We start from the raw sequence: 22673 nt of genomic DNA on the forward strand, positions 1-22673 counted from the left end.
GTGTGTGTGTGTGTGTGTGTGTGTGTACTCTTAAACTGTATTTATTCAAGCAAGGGTTGCATGGTCATGTCGGGCTGTAGCACAACGCCGGCTCGCTTCATTTAAAAATATATTGTATATTTTAGGGTTAGTTATTATAATATATCATAGCATATTATAGTATATTATAGTATAGTATAGTATATCATAGTATATTATAGTATATTATAGTATAGTATATCATAGTATATTATAGTATAGTATATCATAGTATATTATAGTATAGTATATTATAGTATATTATAGTATATCATAGTTTATTATAGTATATTATAGTATATTATAGTATATCATAGTATAGTATATCATAGTATATTATAGTATAGTATATCATAGTATATTATAGTATAGTATATTATAGTATATTATAGTATATCATAGTTTATTATAGTATATTATAGTATAGTATAGTATATCATAGTATATTATAGTATAGTATATCATAGTATATTATAGTATAGTATATTATAGTATATTATAGTATATTATAGTATATCATAGTTTATTATAGTATATTATAGTATATTATAGTATATCATAGTATATCATAGTATATTATAGTATATCATAGCATATTATAGTATATTATAGTATAGTATAGTATATCATAGTATATTATAGTATATTATAGTATAGTATATCATAGTATATTATAGTATAGTATATTATAGTATATTATAGTATATCATAGTATATTATAGTATATCATAGTTTATTATAGTATATTATAGTATATCATGGTATATCATAGTATATTATAATATATCACAGCATATTATAGTATATAATAGTATAGTATAGTATATCATAGTATATTATAGTATATTATAGTATAGTATATCATAGTACATTATAGTATATTATAGTATATCATAGTATATTATAGTATATTATAGTATAGTATATTATAGTATATTACAGTATATCATAGTATATTATAGTATATCATAGTTTATTATAGTATATTATAGTACATTATAGTATATCATAGTATATCATAGTATATTATAGTATATTATAGTATAGTATATTATAGTATATTATAGTATATCATAGTATGTCATAGTATATTATAGTATATTATAGTATATCATAGTATATCATAGTATTTTATAGTATATTACAGTATAGTATATTATATTATAGTATATTATAGTACATTATAGTATAGTATATTATAGTATATCATAGTATATTATAGTATAGTATATCATAGTATATCACAGTATATTATAGTATAGTATATCATAGTATATCATAGTATATTATAGTATATTATATTATAGTATATTATAGTATACCATAGTATATCATAGTATATTATAGTATATTATAGTATAGTATATCATAGTATATAATAGTATATCATAGTATATTATAGTATATTATAGTATAGTATATTATAGTATATCATAGTATATTATAGTATAGTATATTCTTGTATATCATAGTATATCATAGTATATTATAGTATATTATAGTATATATGGAACATGGAAGTCCATTGGCTCGGACCAATATTAAAGGGACAGTTCACCCCAAAATCAGAAATACATATTTTTCCTCTCCAATAAATAAATATTACGAAAAGGAAGAAGGAAAGGAAGGAAAGGAAGGAAAGGAAGGAAAGGACGGAAGTTCTCTTCCTTTCTCTGTAAAGTTAAACTTGTTTTTTGAGCTTTAAACTAAATATTGTGTCTTTACTCAGATGAAAAGCATCACTGCTGGTGTAAATATGGACATTTCTCACCATGTGTTGGGGTCATCTCCTGTTTGAAATGAGACATTATGTAATTATTTTAAACTCCTGCTCGCACATCTGTGTTGTTTTTGTCCGTTTGAGTTAAACATGTGATGAATAAACTCAAACACACTTTCATAAACCACCTTAAAGCGGATTAAAACATGACGGTTCAGTGTATTTGGTTGTCTTGTCCTGTCTGGGGGTGTCGGTGCCTTGCTCAACGGCACGGCGGCAGTGTGTTATTCATTCTCATTATTGGGGGTGGAGACCGTTATCTGTTTTTACCCACAACTCCCTGAGGAGTCCGCCGCTCTTCCAGAGGCGTGATTGGCTGATAGGGAGGAAGGTTCTTCTTAATGTGCCGGCCTGACGTTAGTGGATGAGCCGCTGTCGCCTCATTAGGGTGCGTTTGTTTTATCACACGGGTAAACAGGTGAACGTTACCACACGGCTCCTCAGGGTTTAATTACACAAATTAGAATTAATGAAACACTTTGTAGCACTCGGGTCTGAAGCCGCTCATCAAACCGTCCTACTTTACCGCTGTGGATGTTTAATGTGGCGCCGGAGGCTGAGAGCGCTCTACATCCGGTATTTATATGAAGCAACGTCCTCGTGACCGTAACGTTCTGCGTCTCCGTCTCTTTCAGCCGAAGACGAGTACATGTGCAAGACCGCGTCCATCTCGGACATCGTGATCCTGGTGGACGGGTCCTGGAGCATCGGGCGCATCAACTTCAGGCTGGTCCGGACCTTCCTGGAGAACCTGGTCCGGGCCTTCTCGGTGGAGATCCACAAGACCAGGATCGGTGAGGACGGTTCTGCCTTAGCTCTGAGCGGGACAGAACCTTTGTTTATTAATTGTACCTTTTTAATTTTGTCACTGTTAAATGTTTAAGATTCATACATTTAATTGTTTTAATATTTTTTCATCTCTTGTTTTAGTTATAATTAATGATTGTATTCATTTTTTTTCTTTATATTTCTTTATTTTTATTATTTTTTATTATTTTTATTATTTTGTTATCTCTATTATTTTTTTATTTTAAATTTTAATTTTTTTCATTGGTAATTATTTTCATTTTTTTATTTTTTACTTTATTTATTTTATTTTCCCAATTCAAACAATACAATTAAAAGCATCATCCTTGAAGCCTACACCTATATAACATTGAATTTTAACATTGAATTTTACAATTATTTTATAAAAATTACAAAAGTCGAGAAACTTTTAAAAAATTCGAGACAAATTAAAAAAAATCTACAAAATTTAAAAAAAATCTACAAAATTTTACAAAGATTTACAACATTTTACAAAGATGTAAAAAAAATTACAAAGATTTACAAAATTACAAACAAAATGTACCGTGTGTGTGTGTGTGTGTGTGTGTGTGTGTGTGTGTGTGTGTGTGTGCGTGTGCGTGTGCGTGTGTGTGTGTGTGCAGGTCTGGCTCAGTACAGCGGGGATCCCCGGATCGAGTGGCACCTCAACGCTCACTCCACCAAGGAGGCCGTGCTGGAGGCCGTGAAGAACCTTCCGTACAAAGGAGGGAACACGCTGACAGGTGCGGCGACATCATAAAAATAACCAACAATATTTCATAAATACACACTGGTGCGGTTTGTACGTCCCCGTGTTGTGTGTCTGTTCCTGATCTTTTGTGGCGTTTCTGCCGCGTGTTCGATAGCGAGAGACATTCGGCTCTGGAGCTGCTTTCTGTTTTTAAGTAGATGTCACACGATGGTGTGCTTTAGCAGTAAGATCCTCAGTGCAGTTACAAGAATGTACACAAAGGTACACAAAATGTACAAGAATGTACAATTATTTTTGAAACAATTACAAACAAATACAAAAGAATACACAAATGTACACAACATGTTCTGAGAGGCCAGAGAGAGAGATCATTATTCCAGTGATCCATTTTTTAAGTGTGATCTAAAATGTTCTCTATTCTGTGTTTATGATGTATGAACTGATACAAAATAAATATATAAATACGGTCCTTGAAAAAGTGGACAATACAGTTTTTGCAGGATCAGCAGTTTTTCTTCTGTTTTTCTAAAACTAAATAATTTTTTGAAACATCTATTTCTGGTTTGTTGATAAAGATTCATTTTTTTACTGGTTTCCGCAGACGAACCTATTTTTAAAAATATTTTGTAAACTTAAGTGTTTGTTGTTGTAATACTCATATCGTCCACAAGGGAATAAATGTTCTAAATGGGACTAAAGGAGGAAAGTTTATCACCGATAAAATAGATTTCTTGCCAAAATAAATAAACATTACAAACCGTACTCACACACGTGGAGCGATGGAGGAGTTAAAAGTCAGCTGGAAGAAAACACCAATAACAACATGGTGTAGCGCTGCGATGGAGCCTCGTGTGGCCGAAATGAATATTACAACAACAAACACTAACATGAAAATTAAAAATTAAAAATCACTCGTTCTTAAGTCTTAAAGGAGAAAAAAACTATTTAGATCAAATTGAAGAAGTTAATATTTTGTTATTTTGTTTTCAATATCCTCTCAGGCTTTCATACTTAAAAAAAAAAACATTACTTCTATTGTTTATTTTTTGTCATGATTAAATCAAGGCTTTTTGTATTAGTTTTTTATATTGAGTTTCTCCTCTTATGACGAACCATTAGAGATAAAGGAAAAATATATAACTGTGTGTGTGTGTGTGTGTGTGTGTGTGTGTGTGTGTGTGTGTGTGTGTGTGTGTGTGTGAGACAGGTCTGGCTCTGACCTACATCCTGGAGACCAGCTTCAAACCCGAGTCCGGGTCCAGGCCCGGCGTTCCCAAGATAGGGATCCTGATCACGGACGGGAAGTCCCAGGATGACGTCATCCCTCCGGCCCAAAGCCTCCGGGCCGCCGGCATCGAGCTGTTCGCCATCGGTACTATGAGTTTTAATAACTTAGCAGCCGCTGCTTTTAGACCATGTCACGCGGCTCATAGATGATGTCACAGGGCTCATAGATGATGTCACGTGGCTCATAGATGATGTCACGCAGTTCATAGATGATGTCACGTGGCTCATAGATGATGTCACACAGTTCATAGATGATGTCACACAGTTCATAGATGATGTCACACAGTTCATAGATGATGTCACAGGGCTCATAGATGATGTCACACAGTTCATAGATGATGTCACGTGGCTCATAGATGATGTCACGCAGTTCATAGATGATGTCACGCGGTTCATAGATGATGTCACGCGGTTCATAGATGATGTCACGCGGCTCATAGATGATGTCACAGGGCTCATAGATGATGTCACAGGGCTCATAGATGATGTCACGCAGTTCATAGATGATGTCACGTGGCTCATAGATGATGTCACGCAGTTCATAGATGATGTCACGCGGTTCATAGATGATGTCACGCGGTTCATAGATGATGTCACGCGGTTCATAGATGATGTCACGTGGCTCATAGATGGTGTCACAGGGCTCATAGATGATGTCACAGGGCTCATAGATGATGTCACGCGGCTCATAGATGATGTCACGCGGCTCATAGATGATGTCACGTGGCTCATAGACGATGTCACGCGGCTCATAGATGATGTCACAGGGCTCATAGATGATGTCACGCGGCTCATAGATGATGTCACAGGGCTCATAGATGATGTCACGTGGTTCATAGATGATGTCACGCGGCTCATAGATGATGTCACGTGGCTCATAGATGATGTCACGTGGTTCATAGATGATGTCACGCAGCTCATAGATGATGTCACGTGGTTCATAGATGATGTCACGCGGCTCATAGATGATGTCACGTGGCTCATAGATGGTGTCACAGGGCTCATAGATGATGTCACGTGGCTCATAGATGATGTCACGCGGCTCATAGATGATGTCACGCGGTTCATAGATGATGTCACGCGGCTCATAGATGATGTCACGTGGTTCATAGATGATGTCACGCGGCTCATAGATGATGTCACGCGGTTCATAGATGGTGTCACGTGGTTCATAGATGATGTCATGCGGTTCATAGATGATGTCACGCGGTTCATAGATGATGTCACGCGGTTCTTTAAAGGAAAGTTTCTCTGTGTAAAAAGTTGTATTTATTTAAAGTTCATTTTTTTCCCTCGTCGACTTCTTGCATCATCAAAAACTTCAAACACCTTTTCATGTTGACTTCATAATCACTCCTCTTTCTGTTTGCTCCTCTTCCTCCTCTCCCTCCCTCTCTCTCTCACTCTATCCCTCCCTCTCTCCCCACTCTCTTTCTTCCACTCCCTCTCTTTCTCTGTCTTTCTTCCTCTCCTCTCCTCAATCCCTCTTCGTCTCTCTTTCTCTCTCTATCTGTCTGTCTCTTTATCTTCCTCTCCCTCCCTCCCTCTTCCTCTTCCTCTCTCTCTCCCTCCCTCTTCTTCTTGCTCTCTCTCCATTCCTTCCTCCCTCTTTCTCTTTCTCCCTCCTCTCTATCTCTCTCTCTGCCTCCCTCTTCCTCTCTCTCTCTCTCCCTTCCCTCTTCCTCTCTCTCCCTTCCCTTCCCTCTTCCTCTCTCTCTCTCTCTCTCTCCCTTCCCTTCCCTCTTCCTCTCTCCCTCTTCCTCTCTCTCTCTCTCTCTGCCTCCCTCTTCCTCTCTCTCTCCCTTCCCTTCCCTCTTCCTCTCTCCCTCTTCCTCTCTCTCTCTCTCTCTGCCTCCCTCTTCCTCTCTCTCTCTCTCTCCCTTCCCTCTTCCTCTCTCCCTCTTTCTCTCTCTCTCTCTCTCTCTCTCTTTCTTCCTCCCTCTCTCTCTCTCTCTGCCTCCCTCTTCCTCTCTCTCTCTCTCTCCCTTCCCTCTTCCTCTCTCTCTCTTCCTCTCTCTCTCTCTCTTTCTTCCCCCTCTCTCTCTCTCTCTCCCTTCCCTTCCCTCTTCCTCTCTCTCTCCCTCTCCCTCCCTCCCCTTCCCTCTTCCTCCCTCTTCCTCCCTCCCTCCCTCTCTCCCCCCTCCAGGTGTGAAGAACGCCGATGAGAACGAGCTCCGTGCGATCGCGTCTCCTCCGGAGGAAACTCACATGTACAACGTGGCCGACTTCAACGTGATGAGCGACATCGTGGAGACGCTCAGCAAGGCGGTGTGCGACCGCGTGGAGCAGCTGGAGCAGCAGCTCAGAGGTCTGTCACATGACACATATATTACTATTCATATTTATATATACACACATGCTGCTTATGTTGCAGGTAAATTATAAAAAAACAGATAAAGTAAAAAGCCATGAGAGCAAACACACTTTGCTGAGCTTCCTCTTCTTCCTCCTCTGCTCCCTCTCTCCTCCTCCTCCTCTCCTTCAGGAGCAGGAGGAGAACCCGCCCTCCCGCCCGCCTCCGTGGCGCCGCCCCGTGACCTCGTGACCTCTGACATCACGGCTCGCAGCTTCCGCGTGACGTGGACGCACGCGCCGGGTCAGGTGGAGAGGTACCGCGTGGTCTACTACCCGGCCAGCGGGGGGCAGCCGGATGAAACGGTACGGTTATTGATGTGTCATCAGAGTGAGCCTCGTCCTCCTGTCTGGCTTCACAGTCGTCTGAACTCAACTAACTTTGTTTATCGCAGTTGTATCCAGCGGCGGCCGGCCAATAGAGGGCCACGGGGCCACGGGGCTATAACTTATACAAATTGTCAATATTTGTGTTTTTGAGCTATGGAATATACCCAGCAATATTTGTAAAATAGGATATCCGGGCAAAATACATGATTTCCCTGCTTGTCCTCTCGTGCATGCCGGCGCCGAATCGATTGGGCCCAAGAGAGGCGGGTCTAAGAAGCAGTTTAGCCAATCACTGATTAAAGATATAAATGACGTACAATTTATCCAATCAGCGCCCTAAAATAGATCCAGCTTGGGGCCAAAATGATTCGTCCCAGAGGTGCGCATTCTCGTCTCGTTCTTGTCTCCTGTGTGTTATAAGATGCAATGCTTTTATTTTGAAGGTGGCTCGCGTGGTTAAACAGGAAGTGGTATTGTGTGCGGATTGAATGTCGAAAAGCTACGGAAAATATGGTCAGTTGTGCACACAAACTAGGCACAAGGTTAGTTAAAGTTGTAATAACTGTATGTTTTAAGAAAATTATATATATATATATATGTGTGTGCGTGTGTATATATATATATATATATATATATATATATATATATATATATATATATATATATATATATATATATATATATATATATATATGTATGTATAACCACCGTGCATCCTCCCCTCCTGCAGAACTACACTTATGGACGTGGTGCTGTAATTATCCGATCTGATGTTTTTGTTCATACCTTTCCCTCTTATTTCATGAAACCACTTTCTCTTTGATGTTTATTACAACTTGCAGCCCCCCCCCCCCACCTCACCACAAGGTAGGCGGAGGTTTCATCAAAGCTAATCTGATCTAGTTCCACACAATTTAAATCTCTTTGGAGACGAGCTGAACGCCTTCAGCAACATGTGCCGTGTTTTTTCTTTCTTTCTTTCTTTCTTCCCACCGTGCAGTAAGAGGTTGTTTAATAAACAGACGATTTGGGGATGTTTTTTTAATTTTATTTAAATGCTTTTTGATGGTTCCAAAGTGACTAAGAGCGCAACATCAGAGATAATTAGCGTTTCTTCTCGAAATAAAGTCGGCATCAGAGTTGTATTTTCCCCCCAGAGCAGAGCGACGAACCCATGAACTCAGGAGGTCTTGTGGTTGTGAAACGGACTCAGATCGTGTGATCGTCTTTCAGGACTCGAACCTTGTGATCGTCTTTCAGGACTCGAACCTTGTGATCGTCTTTCAGGACTCGAACCTTGTGATCGTCTTTCAGGACTCGAACCTTGTGATCGTCTTTCAGGACTCGAACCTTGTGATCGTCTTTCAGGACTCGGACCTTGTGATCGTCTTTCAGGACTCGAACCTTGTGATCGTCTTTCAGGACTCAGACCCTGTGATCCTCTTTCAGGACTCAGACCCTGTGATCGTCTTTCAGGACTAGACCATGTGATCGTCTTTCAGGACTCAGATCGCGTGATCCTCTTTCAGGACTCAGACCCTGTGATCATCTTTTAGGACTCAGACCTTGTGATCGTCTTTCAGGACTCAGACCCTGTGATCATCTTTCAGGACTCGAACCATGTGATCGTCTTTCAGGACTCAGACCTTGTGATCCTCTTTCAGGACTCAGACCCTGTGATCCTCTTTCAGGACTCAGACCCTGTGATCCTCTTTCAGGACTCAGACCCTGTGATCATCTTTCAGGACTAGACCATGTGATCCTCTTTCAGGACTCAGATCGCGTGATCATCTTTCAGGACTAGACCATGTGATCATCTTTCAGGACTCGAACTATGTGATCGTCTTTCAGGACTCAGACCCTGTGATCATCTTTCAGGACTAGACCATGTGATCGTCTTTCAGGACTCGAACCATGTGATCGTCTTTCAGGACTCGAACCATGTGATCGTCTTTCAGGACTCAGACCCTATGATCCTCTTTCAGGTGGTTCCGGGCTCACAGAGCAGCGTGGAGCTCAACAACCTCAACTCCCTGACGGAGTACCAGGTGGCCGTCTTCGCCGTCTACCGGAGCTCGGCCAGCGAGGCCCTGAGAGGCAGCGCCACCACACGTGAGTTTTTAATAGTTCCTAAGCATGAAATACAGTCTCAACCCTGTCGTTGTTGACTGACAACCCTTTCAATGCAAAAAGTGTTTTTTTTAAATCCCTGAATTGAATCTTCTCAAAAATCGGTTTGGAATTTAGTGAACAAAGGTCTTTTGTAGGATTCAATAAATAACGTTCAACACGTTCTCTCTCCAAACTCGTCGAATACCGCCAGCCACTCGGTGAGTTCCCCTCGTAGTCTGATACCAATACACGGTACCTTTTAGCGTCTGACATGCACAGGACTTTCACCCAGGAGACCACATTCCCTCAGCCTTAGTAACGCCTTTATATCCTATATTTCTGAGACCGAAGTTCTTTCTGTAACCAACTGATGTGCTGCAGTGCATTCTGGTCCTTCCTCTACTATTGTCAGTAGATTAAACCATCGGAGGCTGTCTGACTGTTAAAGCTGCAGGAAATGCACACGATAAAGACAGATAGTTACTTTAATAATCCCACAAGGAGACATTTAGATATGTGAAGCAATTTTAAATATAAATAATGCACAAAAAAATTAACGAACAAAACAATAGTGCAAAAACGACAAAGCAAAAGTTAAAAAAAAGGCAGGTCCTTTTATTCAAACACTTTCTTTGCTCTGAAAGAATTAAAGGGAATATTATTCCTGGACTCGACCAGCGGCCGTGTGTCAGACTCTGAAATTGGGCCCTGAACGCTGCACAGGTGTTCTGCATTATGCACAGGAGCACCGATCCTCCGGCTCCTGACGGGATGCTCGTGGCGAGCTCTAATTCTGGGTTTTTGGGGGTGTTTTTTTCCTCGCCCCCGAGGCCCCCCGTCCCGAGGTCTGGAACGCTGAACCAGGATCCTCCCGCTCGCCGCCCCGATGATGAATGACGGGGAATTCCTCCCCGCCGGTGCAGATGAATGCAGAGCTGCAGCTCGACCTTGAAGCAAAGTTAATGAGCTTCGGCTCGTTTCTACACATGAAACGTGGCGCTGACTACTGATGCTAGGTTTTCTTTTTTTGGAGGGGGGACTGGGGGAGGGGGGGGGGGCACTTCCTGTGTTGTGCCTCCATAGAAAAACACCTAGGATGTAATCCAGGAGAAGGAATACATGGAAGAGGAGTTAAGAGCACACAACGTTTAAAGTTAATTCATTAAAAGCTGATCTTAACGGTTGAAATAAAATTAAAATTAAATTGCTGTTCTTTTTAAATCTGCTGACGTGAGACGCTGAAATATACTTTAATAAAACGTCTCGGTCAAACCTTTCCTGACGTTTAGATATTATTTAAACTTATTGTAGCTGAAAGTAGCTGCAACGAGCTAAAGAAGCTAAAGAAGCAAAAGTAGTTGAAAATAGCAAAGGAAGCTAAATAAACTAAAGAAGCTAAAGAAGCAAAAGTAGTTGAAAATAGCAAAGGAAGCTAAAAAAACTAAAGAAGCTAAAGAAGCAAAAGTAGCTGAAAATAGCTTAAGAAGCTAAAGTGCCGAAAGAAGCTAAAGTAGCTAAACAAAACTAGCTAAAGTATCTAAAGAAGCTAAAGTAGCTAAATAAGCTCAAGTAGCTGAAAGTAGCTAAAGAAGCTAAAAGGCTACATTCGTTTTTTAGACACAACGTTCAGGTTCAAATGAACATTGTGTTTTATTTGAACATGGATATGTGTATTTTTGTCATGTGTGTTGTTGTTGTTGTTGTTGTGCAGTGGCGCTGCCCATGGTGAACGACCTGGAGCTGTTCGACATCTCTCACAGCACCATGAGGGTCCGCTGGAAGACGGCCGCCGGGGCTTCTGGGTACATGATCCTGTACGCGCCGCTGACGGGGGGCGAGCCCGCGGACGAGAAGGAGGTGAGGCCTGTGTGTGTGTGTGTGTGTGTGTGTGTGTGTGTGTGTGTGTGTGTGCGTGTGCGTGTGCGTGTGCGAGGATGGAGAGAAGGTGGAGAGAGAATAGAGAGAAGATGGAGAGAATGGAGAGAGGATAGAGAGAGGATGAGAGGATGGAGAGAGGATGAGAGGATGGAGAGAGGATGAGAGGATGAGAGGATGGAGAGAGGATGAGAGGATGAGAGGATGGAGAGAGGATGAGAGGATGGAGAGAGGATGAGAGGATGGAGAGAGGATGAGAGGATGAGAGGATGGAGAGAGGATGAGAGGATGAGAGGATGGAGAGAGGATGAGAGGATGGAGAGAGGATGAGAGGATGAGAGGATGAGAGAGGATGAGAGAGGATGAGTGGATGAGAGAGTATGAGAGAATGAGAGGATGAGAGAGTATGAGAGGATGAGATGATGGAGAGAGGATGAGAGGATGAGATGATGGAGAGAGGATGAGAGCGGATGAGAGAGGGTGAGAGAGGATGAGTGGATGAGAGAGGGTGAGAGAGGATGAGTGGATGAGAGAGTTTGAGAGGATGAGAGAGGATGAGAGAGGATGAGAGGATGAGAGGATGAGAGAGGATGAGAGAGGATGAGAGGATGAGAGAGAATGAGAGGATGAGAGAGGATGAGAGGATGAGAGAGGGAAATAAAACATAGCTGGAAGTCAAATCGATGATAAATCCTTCTGGTGTTCCAGGTTACATGTTCAAAAAGCATAACAATGGAATAATAAAAGCGCCACATTGTTGCTGCAGCTCCTTCAACCCCAGAGCTGCCTTTCAGATTTACATTACAAAAATAACCTTTTAAGCGACCAATCAGAGGGCGACACATGAAGAAGAAAAGGCTTCCGGCTCGTCACGGAGATCAAAGCTCAGAAAACTGAACAAAACACAAAACCAGACCGGACACCCAGAAACACACACTGATGCTTTGACGTGAAGACGAGGAGACGAGGAAGAGGAAGAGGGATTTTATTAACATATATATATATATGTATATGTATATATGAATTAACCAAATTATTTTCCTGCCAACAAAAGAACCAAAGGGACGAGGAGACGGCTGGACTCAGAAATGATTTAACTAAACTCTCATTTAGTAAATGATGGCCATTTAGAGTCAAACAGACCATGAAGCAGGGGACGCTGTAGGGGCGGGGCTACAAGGTGATTGACAGGTCGACACCAGAGACGTGTACGCCGTCTCTACGTCACTTCCTGTTCCAACATGGCCACGGTGAAATCGACGAACTCGAGGCTTCAAAACGTCCACAAGCCAACGAGTGTGTCCTCGTCTGTGTGTCTGTGTCGCAGGCTGTGTCTGTTCTTGTTCTCTGTTCTTGTTCTCTGTTCTTGTTCTTGTTCTTGTTCTTGTTCTTGTTCTCTGTTCTCTGTTCTTGTTCTCTGTTCTTGTTCTTGTTCTTGTTCTTGTTCTCTGTTCTCTGTTCTTGTTCTCTGTTCTCTGTTCTTGTTCTCTGTTCTTGTTCTTGTTCTTGTTCTTGTTCTCTGTTCTTGTTCTCTGTTCTCTGTTCTCTGTTCTTGTTCTCTGTTTTTGTTCTTGTTCTCTGTTCTTGTTCTTGTTCTCTGTTCTTGTTCTTGTTCTCTGTTCTTGTTCTCTGTTCTTGTTCTTGTTCTCTGTTCTTGTTCTCTGTTCTTGTTCTTGTTCTCTGTTCTTGTTCTTGTTCTCTGTTCTTGTTCTTGTTCTCTGTTCTTGTTCTTGTTCTCTGTTCTTGTTCTCTGTTCTTGTTCTTGTTCTCTGTTCTTGTTCTCTGTTCTTGTTCTTGTTCTCTGTTCTTGTTCTTGTTCTCTGTTCTTGTTCTTGTTCTCTGTTCTTGTTCTTGTTCTCTGTTCTTGTTCTCTGTTCTTGTTCTCTGTTCTTGTTCTTGTTCTCTGTTCTTGTTCTTGTTCTCTGTTCTTGTTATTGTTCTCTGTTCTTGTTCTTGTTCTCTGTCCTCTGTTCTCTGTTCTTTGATATGGTTCTCTGTTCTTTGATCTTGTTCTCTGTTCTTTGATCTTGTTCTCTGTTCTTTGATCTTGTTCTCTGTTCTTTGATCTTGTTCTCTGTTCTTTGATCTTGTTCTCTGTTCTCTGTTCTTTGATCTTGTTCTCTGTTCTTTGATCTTGTTCTCTGTTCTTTGATCTTGTTCTCTGTTCTTTGATCTTGTTCTCTGTTCTTGTTCTCTGTTCTTGTTCTCTGTTCTTGTTCTCTGTTCTTGTTCTCTGTTCTTGTTCTCTGTTCTTGTTCTTGTTCTCTGTTCTTGTTCTCTGTTCTTGTTCTTGTTCTTGTTCTTGTTCTCTGTTCTCTGTTCTTGTTCTCTGTTCTCTGTTCTTGTTCTTGTTCTTGTTCTTGTTCTCTGTTCTCTGTTCTTGTTCTCTGTTCTCTGTTCTTGTTCTTGTTCTTGTTCTTGTTCTTGTTCTCTGTTCTTGTTCTCTGTTCTCTGTTCTTGTTCTCTGTTCTTGTTCTCTGTTCTTGTTCTCTGTTCTTGTTCTTGTTCTTGTTCTCTGTTCTTGTTCTCTGTTCTCTGTTCTTGTTCTCTGTTCTTGTTCTTGTTCTCTGTTCTTGTTCTTGTTCTCTGTTCTTGTTCTCTGTTCTCTGTTCTTGTTCTCTGTTCTTGTTCTCTGTTCTTGTTCTTGTTATCTGTTCTTGTTCTTGTTCTCTGTTCTTGTTCTTGTTCTCTGTTCTTGTTCTTGTTCTCTGTTCTTGTTCTTGTTCTCTGTTCTTGTTCTCTGTTCTTGTTCTTGTTCTCTGTTCTTGTTCTTGTTCTCTGTTCTTGTTCTTGTTCTCTGTTATTGTTCTCTGTCCTCTGTTCTCTGTTCTTTGATATGGTTCTCTGTTCTCTGTTCTTGTTCTCTGTTCTCTGTTCTTTGATCTTGTTCTCTGTTCTCTGTTCTTTGATCTTGTTCTATGTTCTCTGTCCTCTGTTCTCTGTTCTTGTTCTCTGTTCTTGTTCTTGTTCTCTGTTCTCTGTTCTCTGTTCTCTGTTCTTGTTCTCTGTTCTCTGTTCTTGTTCTCTGTTCTTGTTCTCTGTTTTTGTTCTTGTTCTCTGTTCTTGTTCTTGTTCTCTGTTCTTGTTCTCTGTTCTTGTTCTTGTTCTCGTTCTCTGTTCTTGTTCTTGTTCTCTGTTCTTGTTCTCTGTTCTTGTTCTTGTTCTCTGTTCTTGTTCTCTGTTCTTGTTCTCTGTTCTCTGTTCTTGTTCTTGTTCTCTGTTCTTGTTCTTGTTCTCTGTTCTTGTTCTTGTTCTCTGTTCTTGTTCTCTGTTCTTGTTCTTGTTCTCTGTTCTTGTTCTCTGTTCTTGTTCTCTGTTCTTGTTCTTGTTCTCTGTTCTTGTTCTTGTTCTCTGTTCTTGTTATTGTTCTCTGTTCTTGTTCTTGTTCTCTGTCCTCTGTTCTCTGTTCTTTGATATGGTTCTCTGTTCTCTGTTCTTGTTCTCTGTTCTCTGTTCTTTGATCTTGTTCTCTGTTCTTTGATCTTGTTCTCTGTTCTTTGATCTTGTTCTCTGTTCTTTGATCTTGTTCTCTGTTCTCTGTTCTTGTTCTTTGATCTTGTTCTCTGTTCTTTGATCTTGTTCTCTGTTCTTTGATCTTGTTCTCTGTTCTTTGATCTTGTTCTCTGTTCTCTGTTCTTTGATCTTGTTCTCTGTTCTTTGATCTTGTTCTCTGTTCTTTGATCTTGTTCTCTGTTCTTTGATCTTGTTCTCTGTTCTTGTTCTTGTTCTTGTTCTCTGTTCTTGTTCTCTGTTCTTGTTCTCTGTTCTTGTTCTCTGTTCTTGTTCTTGTTCTCTGTTCTTGTTCTCTGTTCTTGTTCTTGTTCTTGTTCTCTGTTCTCTGTTCTTGTTCTCTGTTCTTGTTCTCTGTTCTTGTTCTTGTTCTTGTTCTTGTTCTCTGTTCTCTGTTCTTGTTCTCTGTTCTTGTTCTTGTTCTTGTTCTTGTTCTCTGTTCCCTGTTCTTGTTCTCTGTTCTCTGTTCTTGTTCTCTGTTCTTGTTCTTGTTCTCTGTTTTTGTTCTTGTTCTCTGTTCTTGTTCTTGTTCTCTGTTCTTGTTCTCTGTTCTTGTTCTTGTTCTCTGTTCTTGTTCTTGTTCTCTGTTCTTGTTCTTGTTCTCTGTTCTTGTTCTCTGTTCTTGTTCTTGTTCTCTGTTCTTGTTCTCTGTTCTTGTTCTTGTTCTCTGTTCTTGTTCTTGTTCTCTGTTCTTGTTCTTGTTCTCTGTTCTTGTTCTTGTTCTCTGTTCTTGTTCTTGTTCTTGTTCTCTGTTCTTGTTCTCTGTTCTTGTTATTGTTCTCTGTTCTTGTTCTCTGTTCTTGTTCTTGTTCTTGTTCTCTGTTATTGTTCTCTGTCCTCTGTTCTCTGTTCTGTGATATGGTTCTCTGTTCTCTGTTCTTGTTCTCTGTTCTCTGTTCTTTGATCTTGTTCTCTGTTCTTTGATCTTGTTCTATGTTCTCTGTCCTCTGTTCTCTGTTCTTTGATATGGTTCTCTGTTCTCTGTTCTTGTTCTCTGTTCTCTGTTCTTTGATCTTGTTCTCTGTTCTTTGATCTTGTTCTCTGTTCTTTGATCTTGTTCTCTGTTCTTTGTTCTTGTTCTCTGTTCTTGTTCTTGTTCTATGTTCTCTGTTCTCTGTTCTTGTTCTATGTTCTTTGATCTTGTTCTTGTTCTCTGTTCTATGTTCTCTGTTCTTGTTATTTGATCTTGTTCTCTGTTATTGTTCTTGTTCTCTGTTATTGTTCTTGTTCTCTGTTATTGTTCTTGTTCTATGTCCTCTGTTCTTGTTCTCTGTTCTTTGATCTTGTTCTCTGTTCTTGTTCTCTGTTCTTGTTCTCTGTTATTGTTCTTGTTCTCTGTTCTTGTTCTTGTTCTTGTTCTTGTTCTCTGTTTTTGTTCTCTGTTCTTGTTCTCTGTTCTTTGATCTTGTTCTCTGTTCTTTGATCTTGTTCTCTGTTCTTTGATCTTGTTCTCTGTTCTTGTTCTCTGTTCTTTGATCTTGTTCTCTGTTCTTGTTCTCTGTTCTTTGATCTTGTTCTCTGTTCTTTGATCTTGTTCTCTGTTCTTGTTCTCTGTTCTTTGATCTTGTTCTCTGTTCTTTGATCTTGTTCTCTGTTATTGTTCTCTGTTCTTGTTCTCTGTTCTCTGTTCTCTGTTCTTTGATCTTGTTCTCTGTTCTTGTTCTTGTTCTATGTTCTCTGTTCTTGTTCTCTGTTCTTTGATCTTGTTCTCTGTTCTTGTTCTCTGTTCTCTGTTCTCTGTTCTTTGATCTTGTTCTCTGTTCTCTGTTCTTGTTCTCTGTTATTGTTCTCTGTTCTTGTTCTCTGTTCTCTGTTCTCTGTTCTTTGATCTTGTTCTCTGTTCTCTGTTCTTGTTCTCTGTTCTTTGATCTTGTTCTCTGTTCTTGTTCTCTGTTCTTGTTCTTGTTCTCTGTTTTTGTTCTATGTTCTTGTTCTCTGTTCTCTGTTCTTGTTCTCTGTTATTGTACTTGTTCTATGTTCTTTGTTCTTGTTCTTGTTCTCTGTTCTTTGATCTTGTTCTCTGTTCTTGTTCTCTGTTCTCTGTTCTCTGTTCTTTGATCTTGTTCTCTGTTCTCTGTTCTTGTTCTCTGTTATTGTTCTCTGTTCTTGTTCTCTGTTCTCTGTTCTCTGTTCTTTGATCTTGTTCTCTGTTCTCTGTTCTTGTTCTCTGTTCTTTGATCTTGTTCTCTGTTCTTGTTCTCTGTTCTTGTTCTTGTTCTCTGTTTTTGTTCTATGTTCTTGTTCTCTGTTCTCTGTTCTTGTTCTCTGTTATTGTACTTGTTCTATGTTCTTTGTTCTTGTTTTTGTTCTCTGTTCTTGTTCTTGTTCTCTGTTATTGTTCTTGTTCTATGTTCTCTGTTCTTGTTCTCTGTTCTCTGTCATGTTCGGATGCAAACACACAATCAAAGTTAGATTGATGTAAAGGGCTTAAGCTCTAGTCCGTGTGTGAAGTGGAAGTAGTCGTCGTCATGACGTCACTCGTTGGTTTGTGGACTTGAAGCCTCTAGTTTGCCGTTTTGGTCGTCGCCATCTTGGATGTTTGCAACCGGTGAACAGGAAGTGACCATATGTGGACTACAGAGGAGAGACGAGGAGACGGCGTTCACGTCTCTGATGTCGACCTGTCAATCACCTTGTAGTCATTTTCTATAGACTGCTATACAACCAGAGGTGTCGCCCCCTGGTGGTCAGTAGATACAGTAAACACAATAATGCAGCTTCATGTCACAGCTCACAGTCTTGAGGGTCCCACCTGAAGGCAAGAGGAGGAATCCACAGCCACATTGTGAGGAATCCTCTCACGTAATCACAGCTCCATCCCCCGCTTGTCTGAACAGGAGAGGAGATGTGCAGCGAAGTATATGACGACGTGACGGATGGACGAGAGATCAGATGAGATAACGACACGTGTGTGTGTGTGTGTGTGTGTGTGTGTGTGTGTGTGTGTGTGTGTGTGCAGGTGAAGGTGGAGGACTCGGTGAACGAGGTGGAGCTGGAAGGACTGACTCCGGACACAGAGTACACGGTGACGGTTTACGCCCTCTACGGAGAGGAGGCCAGCGACCCCATGACCAGCCAGCAGACCACGTGTGAGTCTCTCTCACACACACACACACACACACACACACACACACACACACACACACACACAGAAGGTCAATAACGTATTCCCTAAGAAGACGAATTCCATCAAATGGCCCTTTAAATGTTCCCTGAGGGGCAAAGTAAAATGAGAGGTTTTCTAGTGGAAGCACTGCGTCTTTTCTCCACAGGGGGCGCCAGAATCACCTTCAAATATTCTTTACATTGTCGACAAAGTCTGGTTCATTGAGTGGTTAGACATTTCTTTCTTCTTCTTTTTTAAATGTCACCGCTTCGTGCAGTAATTGACATCCATGGAAACGTGTTGTTCTCCTGTTGAACCGAGCGTCTGCACATTAAATCCGTAATTAATTAGATGTAATCCCCTCCAGTGAGACGCCATCTGAGACGCATTAATCCCTGTTCCTTGGTTGAAAGGGAGCCGGAGCAGAAGACACCTGATTGGTTGCTCTGCTGTCACGTTGGAGTGACTGTAACTCGCTTAATTCTCAACCAAGTTTTTTAAATTTGGATTGATGTGAACTTGAGGAATTCCTAATTAATCAGCTGCTAAAACATGAACTTGAATCGCCTTTTTGTGCGATTCTTTAATTTTGTTTGCTATATCTCTTATATTGTTCTTAAATCACCTTGTTGTTTGTAATATTCTAAATAAATAACAATGTTCAAGTAGAGTCATCTGGGACTTATTGTCCCTTTTTATTGTTTCCTCACTAAGTTTATACAGTCCCTGAAATGTAATTTTCTTTCATGAAAGTCCTTAAACTGCATGCTTTTATGCAGACTTTATCTTATAATGTCCCACTGGTCCTCACTAGGAAAGATGTGCACGTGTACGTGCACTTCTATACTTCATGCATACATGATATATCTCACACACAACCGTAACCTAAACCTAAATGTGTCCTTACTAACTTGAGGCCTTGAGTCCTCTGAAGGAGTCGGGACTGAAATTGGATATGTGTCCTCACAAAGACGGAAAAACAAACTATCACACACACACACACACACACACACACACACACACACAATCACTGTGAAACCGTCAGAGAGCTCCGCTAACTGTCTTAGAAATCCAATTTCATTAAATTCCTGACGGGCTTTACGCCCCTCTGAACTCGACACTCTGCACTGAGAACCCCACGCCGCCCTAAAAAGGTCCCGATGAGAGCGCTCATGGTTTAGGTTCGAGGTTTTTTTTTTGCCAAGACCAGGGGTCGGGAACCCGCGGCTCCGGAGCCGCATGCATGTTTTTATTTCATTCTTTTTCTTTTTTTGCCCAGTGGAACATCGTTCAAAGGGAATTCCTTTTATCTTGGCGTTTAAGGTGATATTGGGTCACTGAAAATAAAAATAAATGTTTAAATATTTCTTTAACTGTCACGTCGCTGTCAAGCCTCTTCCCCTGCAGGTGATTTGCTCATCGTGATTCACAGAGCTCCGCCCTAACTCTGCGTGGATGTATTCATGAGCTTTCACTGCCAGCGACATCTGACCCGTCTGCTGATATGTGGCGAGAAATTATCAAACAACAACACATGTAATGTTGAAAGACTCTTCCAGAACGAACACAGCATCTGATGGACAGTATCAAGCTGCAGAAGAGCGATTCCTCAACTGCTGCAGCAAACTGAGTAAAGTAGATCTACTTTCAGGAAGTGGATCACGTCTCCAGACTCCAGTCCTGCTGCTGGTCTGTGGCTCATGAGACCCGAGGCGTCCGCTAAGAAGACGGATCCGTAGTGAGGACGCTCAGTGTGAACGTAGCAAAAGATATGCGTTATAAATGTAAACCTCACGTGAAGAGGACAGGCATCAAACCTGCTGCCTGATCATTACAGGACGAACCCTCTACCACATGAGCCCAAATATAGACAGTCAGGGTCTGCATAGTTGTGTTTTTAATTGACCTCAATGTAGCCGACACGTGACTATTTTTTGTTCTTCTCTTCATAAGAGCCTTTAGTTATTAACAGGTAAAATAGCAACACAATGTCAAAAAGTGTCTTTATTCTTGTTCTATAATTTTATAAATACAACAAACTATAGTTTTTTGTACATATAATATGACTATATATACAACTTTATAAGCTGTGGAGTGTTTGTGCAGGGCTGTCTGAGTCAACCGCTTTGGGAAAAATATAAAATATGAAAACACAATGCATACGGTGTTTTATGTACAAAAGGTGGTAATATTACAAGAAAAGTATTAGAGTAATAAATAGGCTAGACGCCTCGCTTCAATGTTTAGACCTTTATTTTTCTACAGATCTGCGGTGCTTGAATCCGTCTCACTCGACTTGAAGTCGCCAAAAAAAGTCACGTGTTCAAGTCCCGGCACGTTTTTTTTTCTTCTTGCCCAAACACAAACCGGAAAAACACATAAAATCACTGCAAGGCGCCGGCCTCTCCGACGTGCTATTTTTTGCACCTCACTCTCAATCTTCCAGAGTTTGAAGTCGCCCCGAATCCCCCGCTGCGCCCACTAATTACGCTTCACGAAGGCCCCTTTAAGGTCTGCGGCCCGCGGCTTGAAGTCGGGGCTTGTTGTGTCTTTACGATAAAGCTTTGAACGCAGGTCAGAGGAGGACGCCGGCGGCGGCTGTTAGAGGGAGCCGGCGGGTTGAGGTCTCTCTCAAATGACTTATAATTTCCTCCATCCATGCGAGCAGCGCTTCCTGCCTCCATCCAGCGTTTTCCTGCATTCATTCATTCATTATGTTATTAAACATGCATTCACTCCTCCGCTCATTAATGCACCACATGAATCCTCATGAATTGCTCACTCACAGTGGGTTGTGTGTTTGCAGTGATTATGCCTGCAGTGAGCATGGTTTTATGTTTCAGTTCATATTCATGGTTTCCTGAGCTGATCATCAGCCGGTGGTCCCAATTTGGATTTTTCCTGTTTTGTGTTTTGTGATGAGTCTGGATGAGTTTAATGTACTTTAGTTCATAATTCATCCAGTTTGTGGATCCGTTGTTTCTGTCATTGTTGGGATGAGAGAATGCAGCTTTAACACATGAAGCATATACTTCTATACAACCAGAGGAGTCACCCCCTTGTGGTCAGGAGAGAGAATGCAGCTTTAACACATGAAGCATAGACTTCTATACAACCAGAGGAGTCACCCCCTTGTGGTCAGGAGAGAGAATGCAGCTTTAACACATGAAGCATAGACTTCTATACAACCAGAGGAGTCACCCCCTTGTGGTCAGGAGAGAGAATGCAGCTTTAACACATGAAGCATTGACTTCTATACAACCAGAGGAGTTGCCCCCTGGTGGTCAGGAGAGAGAATGCAGCTTTAACACATAAGGCATTGACTTCTATACAACCAGAGGAGTTGCCCCCTGGTGGTCAGGAGAGAGAATGCAGCTTTAACACATGAAGCATAGACTTCTATACAACAAGAGGAGTCGCCCCCTGGTGGTCAGGAGAGAGAATGCAGCTTTAACACACGAGGCATTGACTTCTATACAACCAGAGGAGTTGCCCCCTGGTGGTCAGGAGAGAGAATGCAGCTTTAACACATGAAGCATAGACTTCTATACAACCAGAGGAGTTGCCCCCTGGTGGTCAGGAGAGAGAACACTTTAATACATGAAGCATATACTTCTATACAACCAGAGGAGCCACTCACCTAAATAAAATGGCAATGAAGCAAATCTTTTATTTGCACATTGGAATTCTGACATTCAGAACTGATCTGAAGACTCAACCGACATCCGGGTGAAAGGCCGTTTAATGGAGTGGATATTTCTATACGAACACATACGTTTGGAAACTTTGGAGACTGGCCTATCTCAAAACTTTTTAATTTCTCGTCCTCCTCATTCCCGGGCTGACCCCGGCGTGACCTACAGTAAAAGTGGAGATAGTCTCTTCCTCCTTTTCCCTCTGCAGCTTTGTCTTCATTCTGACCCTCCGTATAATTGAGGTGAGGCAATGGATTTCTTTCTTTAAAAGGAAAGTAAGAAAGAAAACAGAGCGGTAGTTCTGTCCCGGAGTAAATCTGATTCCCTGACTGAATTAAAAAGGTGGTTTCAGACCTTTGCAGCACTTCAGTGCCTCCATGGGAGAGAGAGAATGTGGAGGCAGAGCCTGAGGGAGGTGGAGAGGGGCCGCTCACTTCATGATTAAAATAGTGGAGTCCAATAACTCTGGTCAAACCCCCCCCCCCCCCCCCCCGTGTGTGTGTGTGTGTGTGTGTGTGTGTGTGTGTGTGTGTGTGTGTGTGTGTGTGTGTGTGTGTGAAACCAATTACGAAATCCAAACTCAACTATCCTTTGGCCCTTCATCACAGCCGCTCTGTGTAATATATCAAAGATTGGAGGTACTGGTTAAATTAAATGATAAAGTTTGTTGTGCTTGATTTTAATCAAAACTCAACAAAAGTTCCGGTTTCATTTGCTCACAAAGTGAGTGAATAGTAATAGTAATAGTTTTTTCTAAATGTTTTGTCTACGTGTACGAACACGAAGAACGCTCCAGTTCTGAAAAGTGAAGCGCCTTAAAGCTGCATTCTCTCTCCTGACCACCAGGGGGTGACTCCTCTGGTTGTATAGAAGTATATGCTTCATGTGTTAAAGCTGCATTCTCTCTCCTAACCACCAGGGGGTGACTCCTCTGGTTGTATAGAAGTATATGCTTCATGTGTTAAAGCTGCATTCTCTCTCCTAACCACCAGGGGGTGACTCCTCTGGTTGTGTAGAAGTCTATATAAATGACTCTACTTCTCTTGATATATTCCCTCAGTAAACATTGTAAACATGAGTTTATGTCTC

General features: G+C 41.1%; 1 protein-coding gene across 1 annotated transcript in view; it reads left to right on the forward strand.

Moving 5' to 3' along the window:
* The window catches only part of LOC306749183 (collagen alpha-1(XIV) chain-like), a gene marked incomplete at its 5' end in the record, with an annotated part of 129888 nt that overhangs the window by 40915 nt on the left and 66300 nt on the right, over window positions 1-22673 (forward strand). The window contains 8 exons of the mRNA XM_079232444.1: window positions 2434-2592; window positions 3229-3348; window positions 4525-4689; window positions 6751-6912; window positions 7093-7262; window positions 9272-9398; window positions 11110-11255; window positions 17743-17872. Of these exons, the coding sequence (XP_079088570.1) occupies window positions 2434-2592; window positions 3229-3348; window positions 4525-4689; window positions 6751-6912; window positions 7093-7262; window positions 9272-9398; window positions 11110-11255; window positions 17743-17872 (1179 nt within the window). The remainder of the gene's footprint in view (window positions 1-2433; window positions 2593-3228; window positions 3349-4524; window positions 4690-6750; window positions 6913-7092; window positions 7263-9271; window positions 9399-11109; window positions 11256-17742; window positions 17873-22673) is intronic.

This window comes from Taurulus bubalis (assembly GCF_910589615.1).
Source record: "Taurulus bubalis genome assembly, chromosome: 16".
NCBI lineage: Eukaryota > Metazoa > Chordata > Actinopteri > Perciformes > Cottidae > Taurulus > Taurulus bubalis.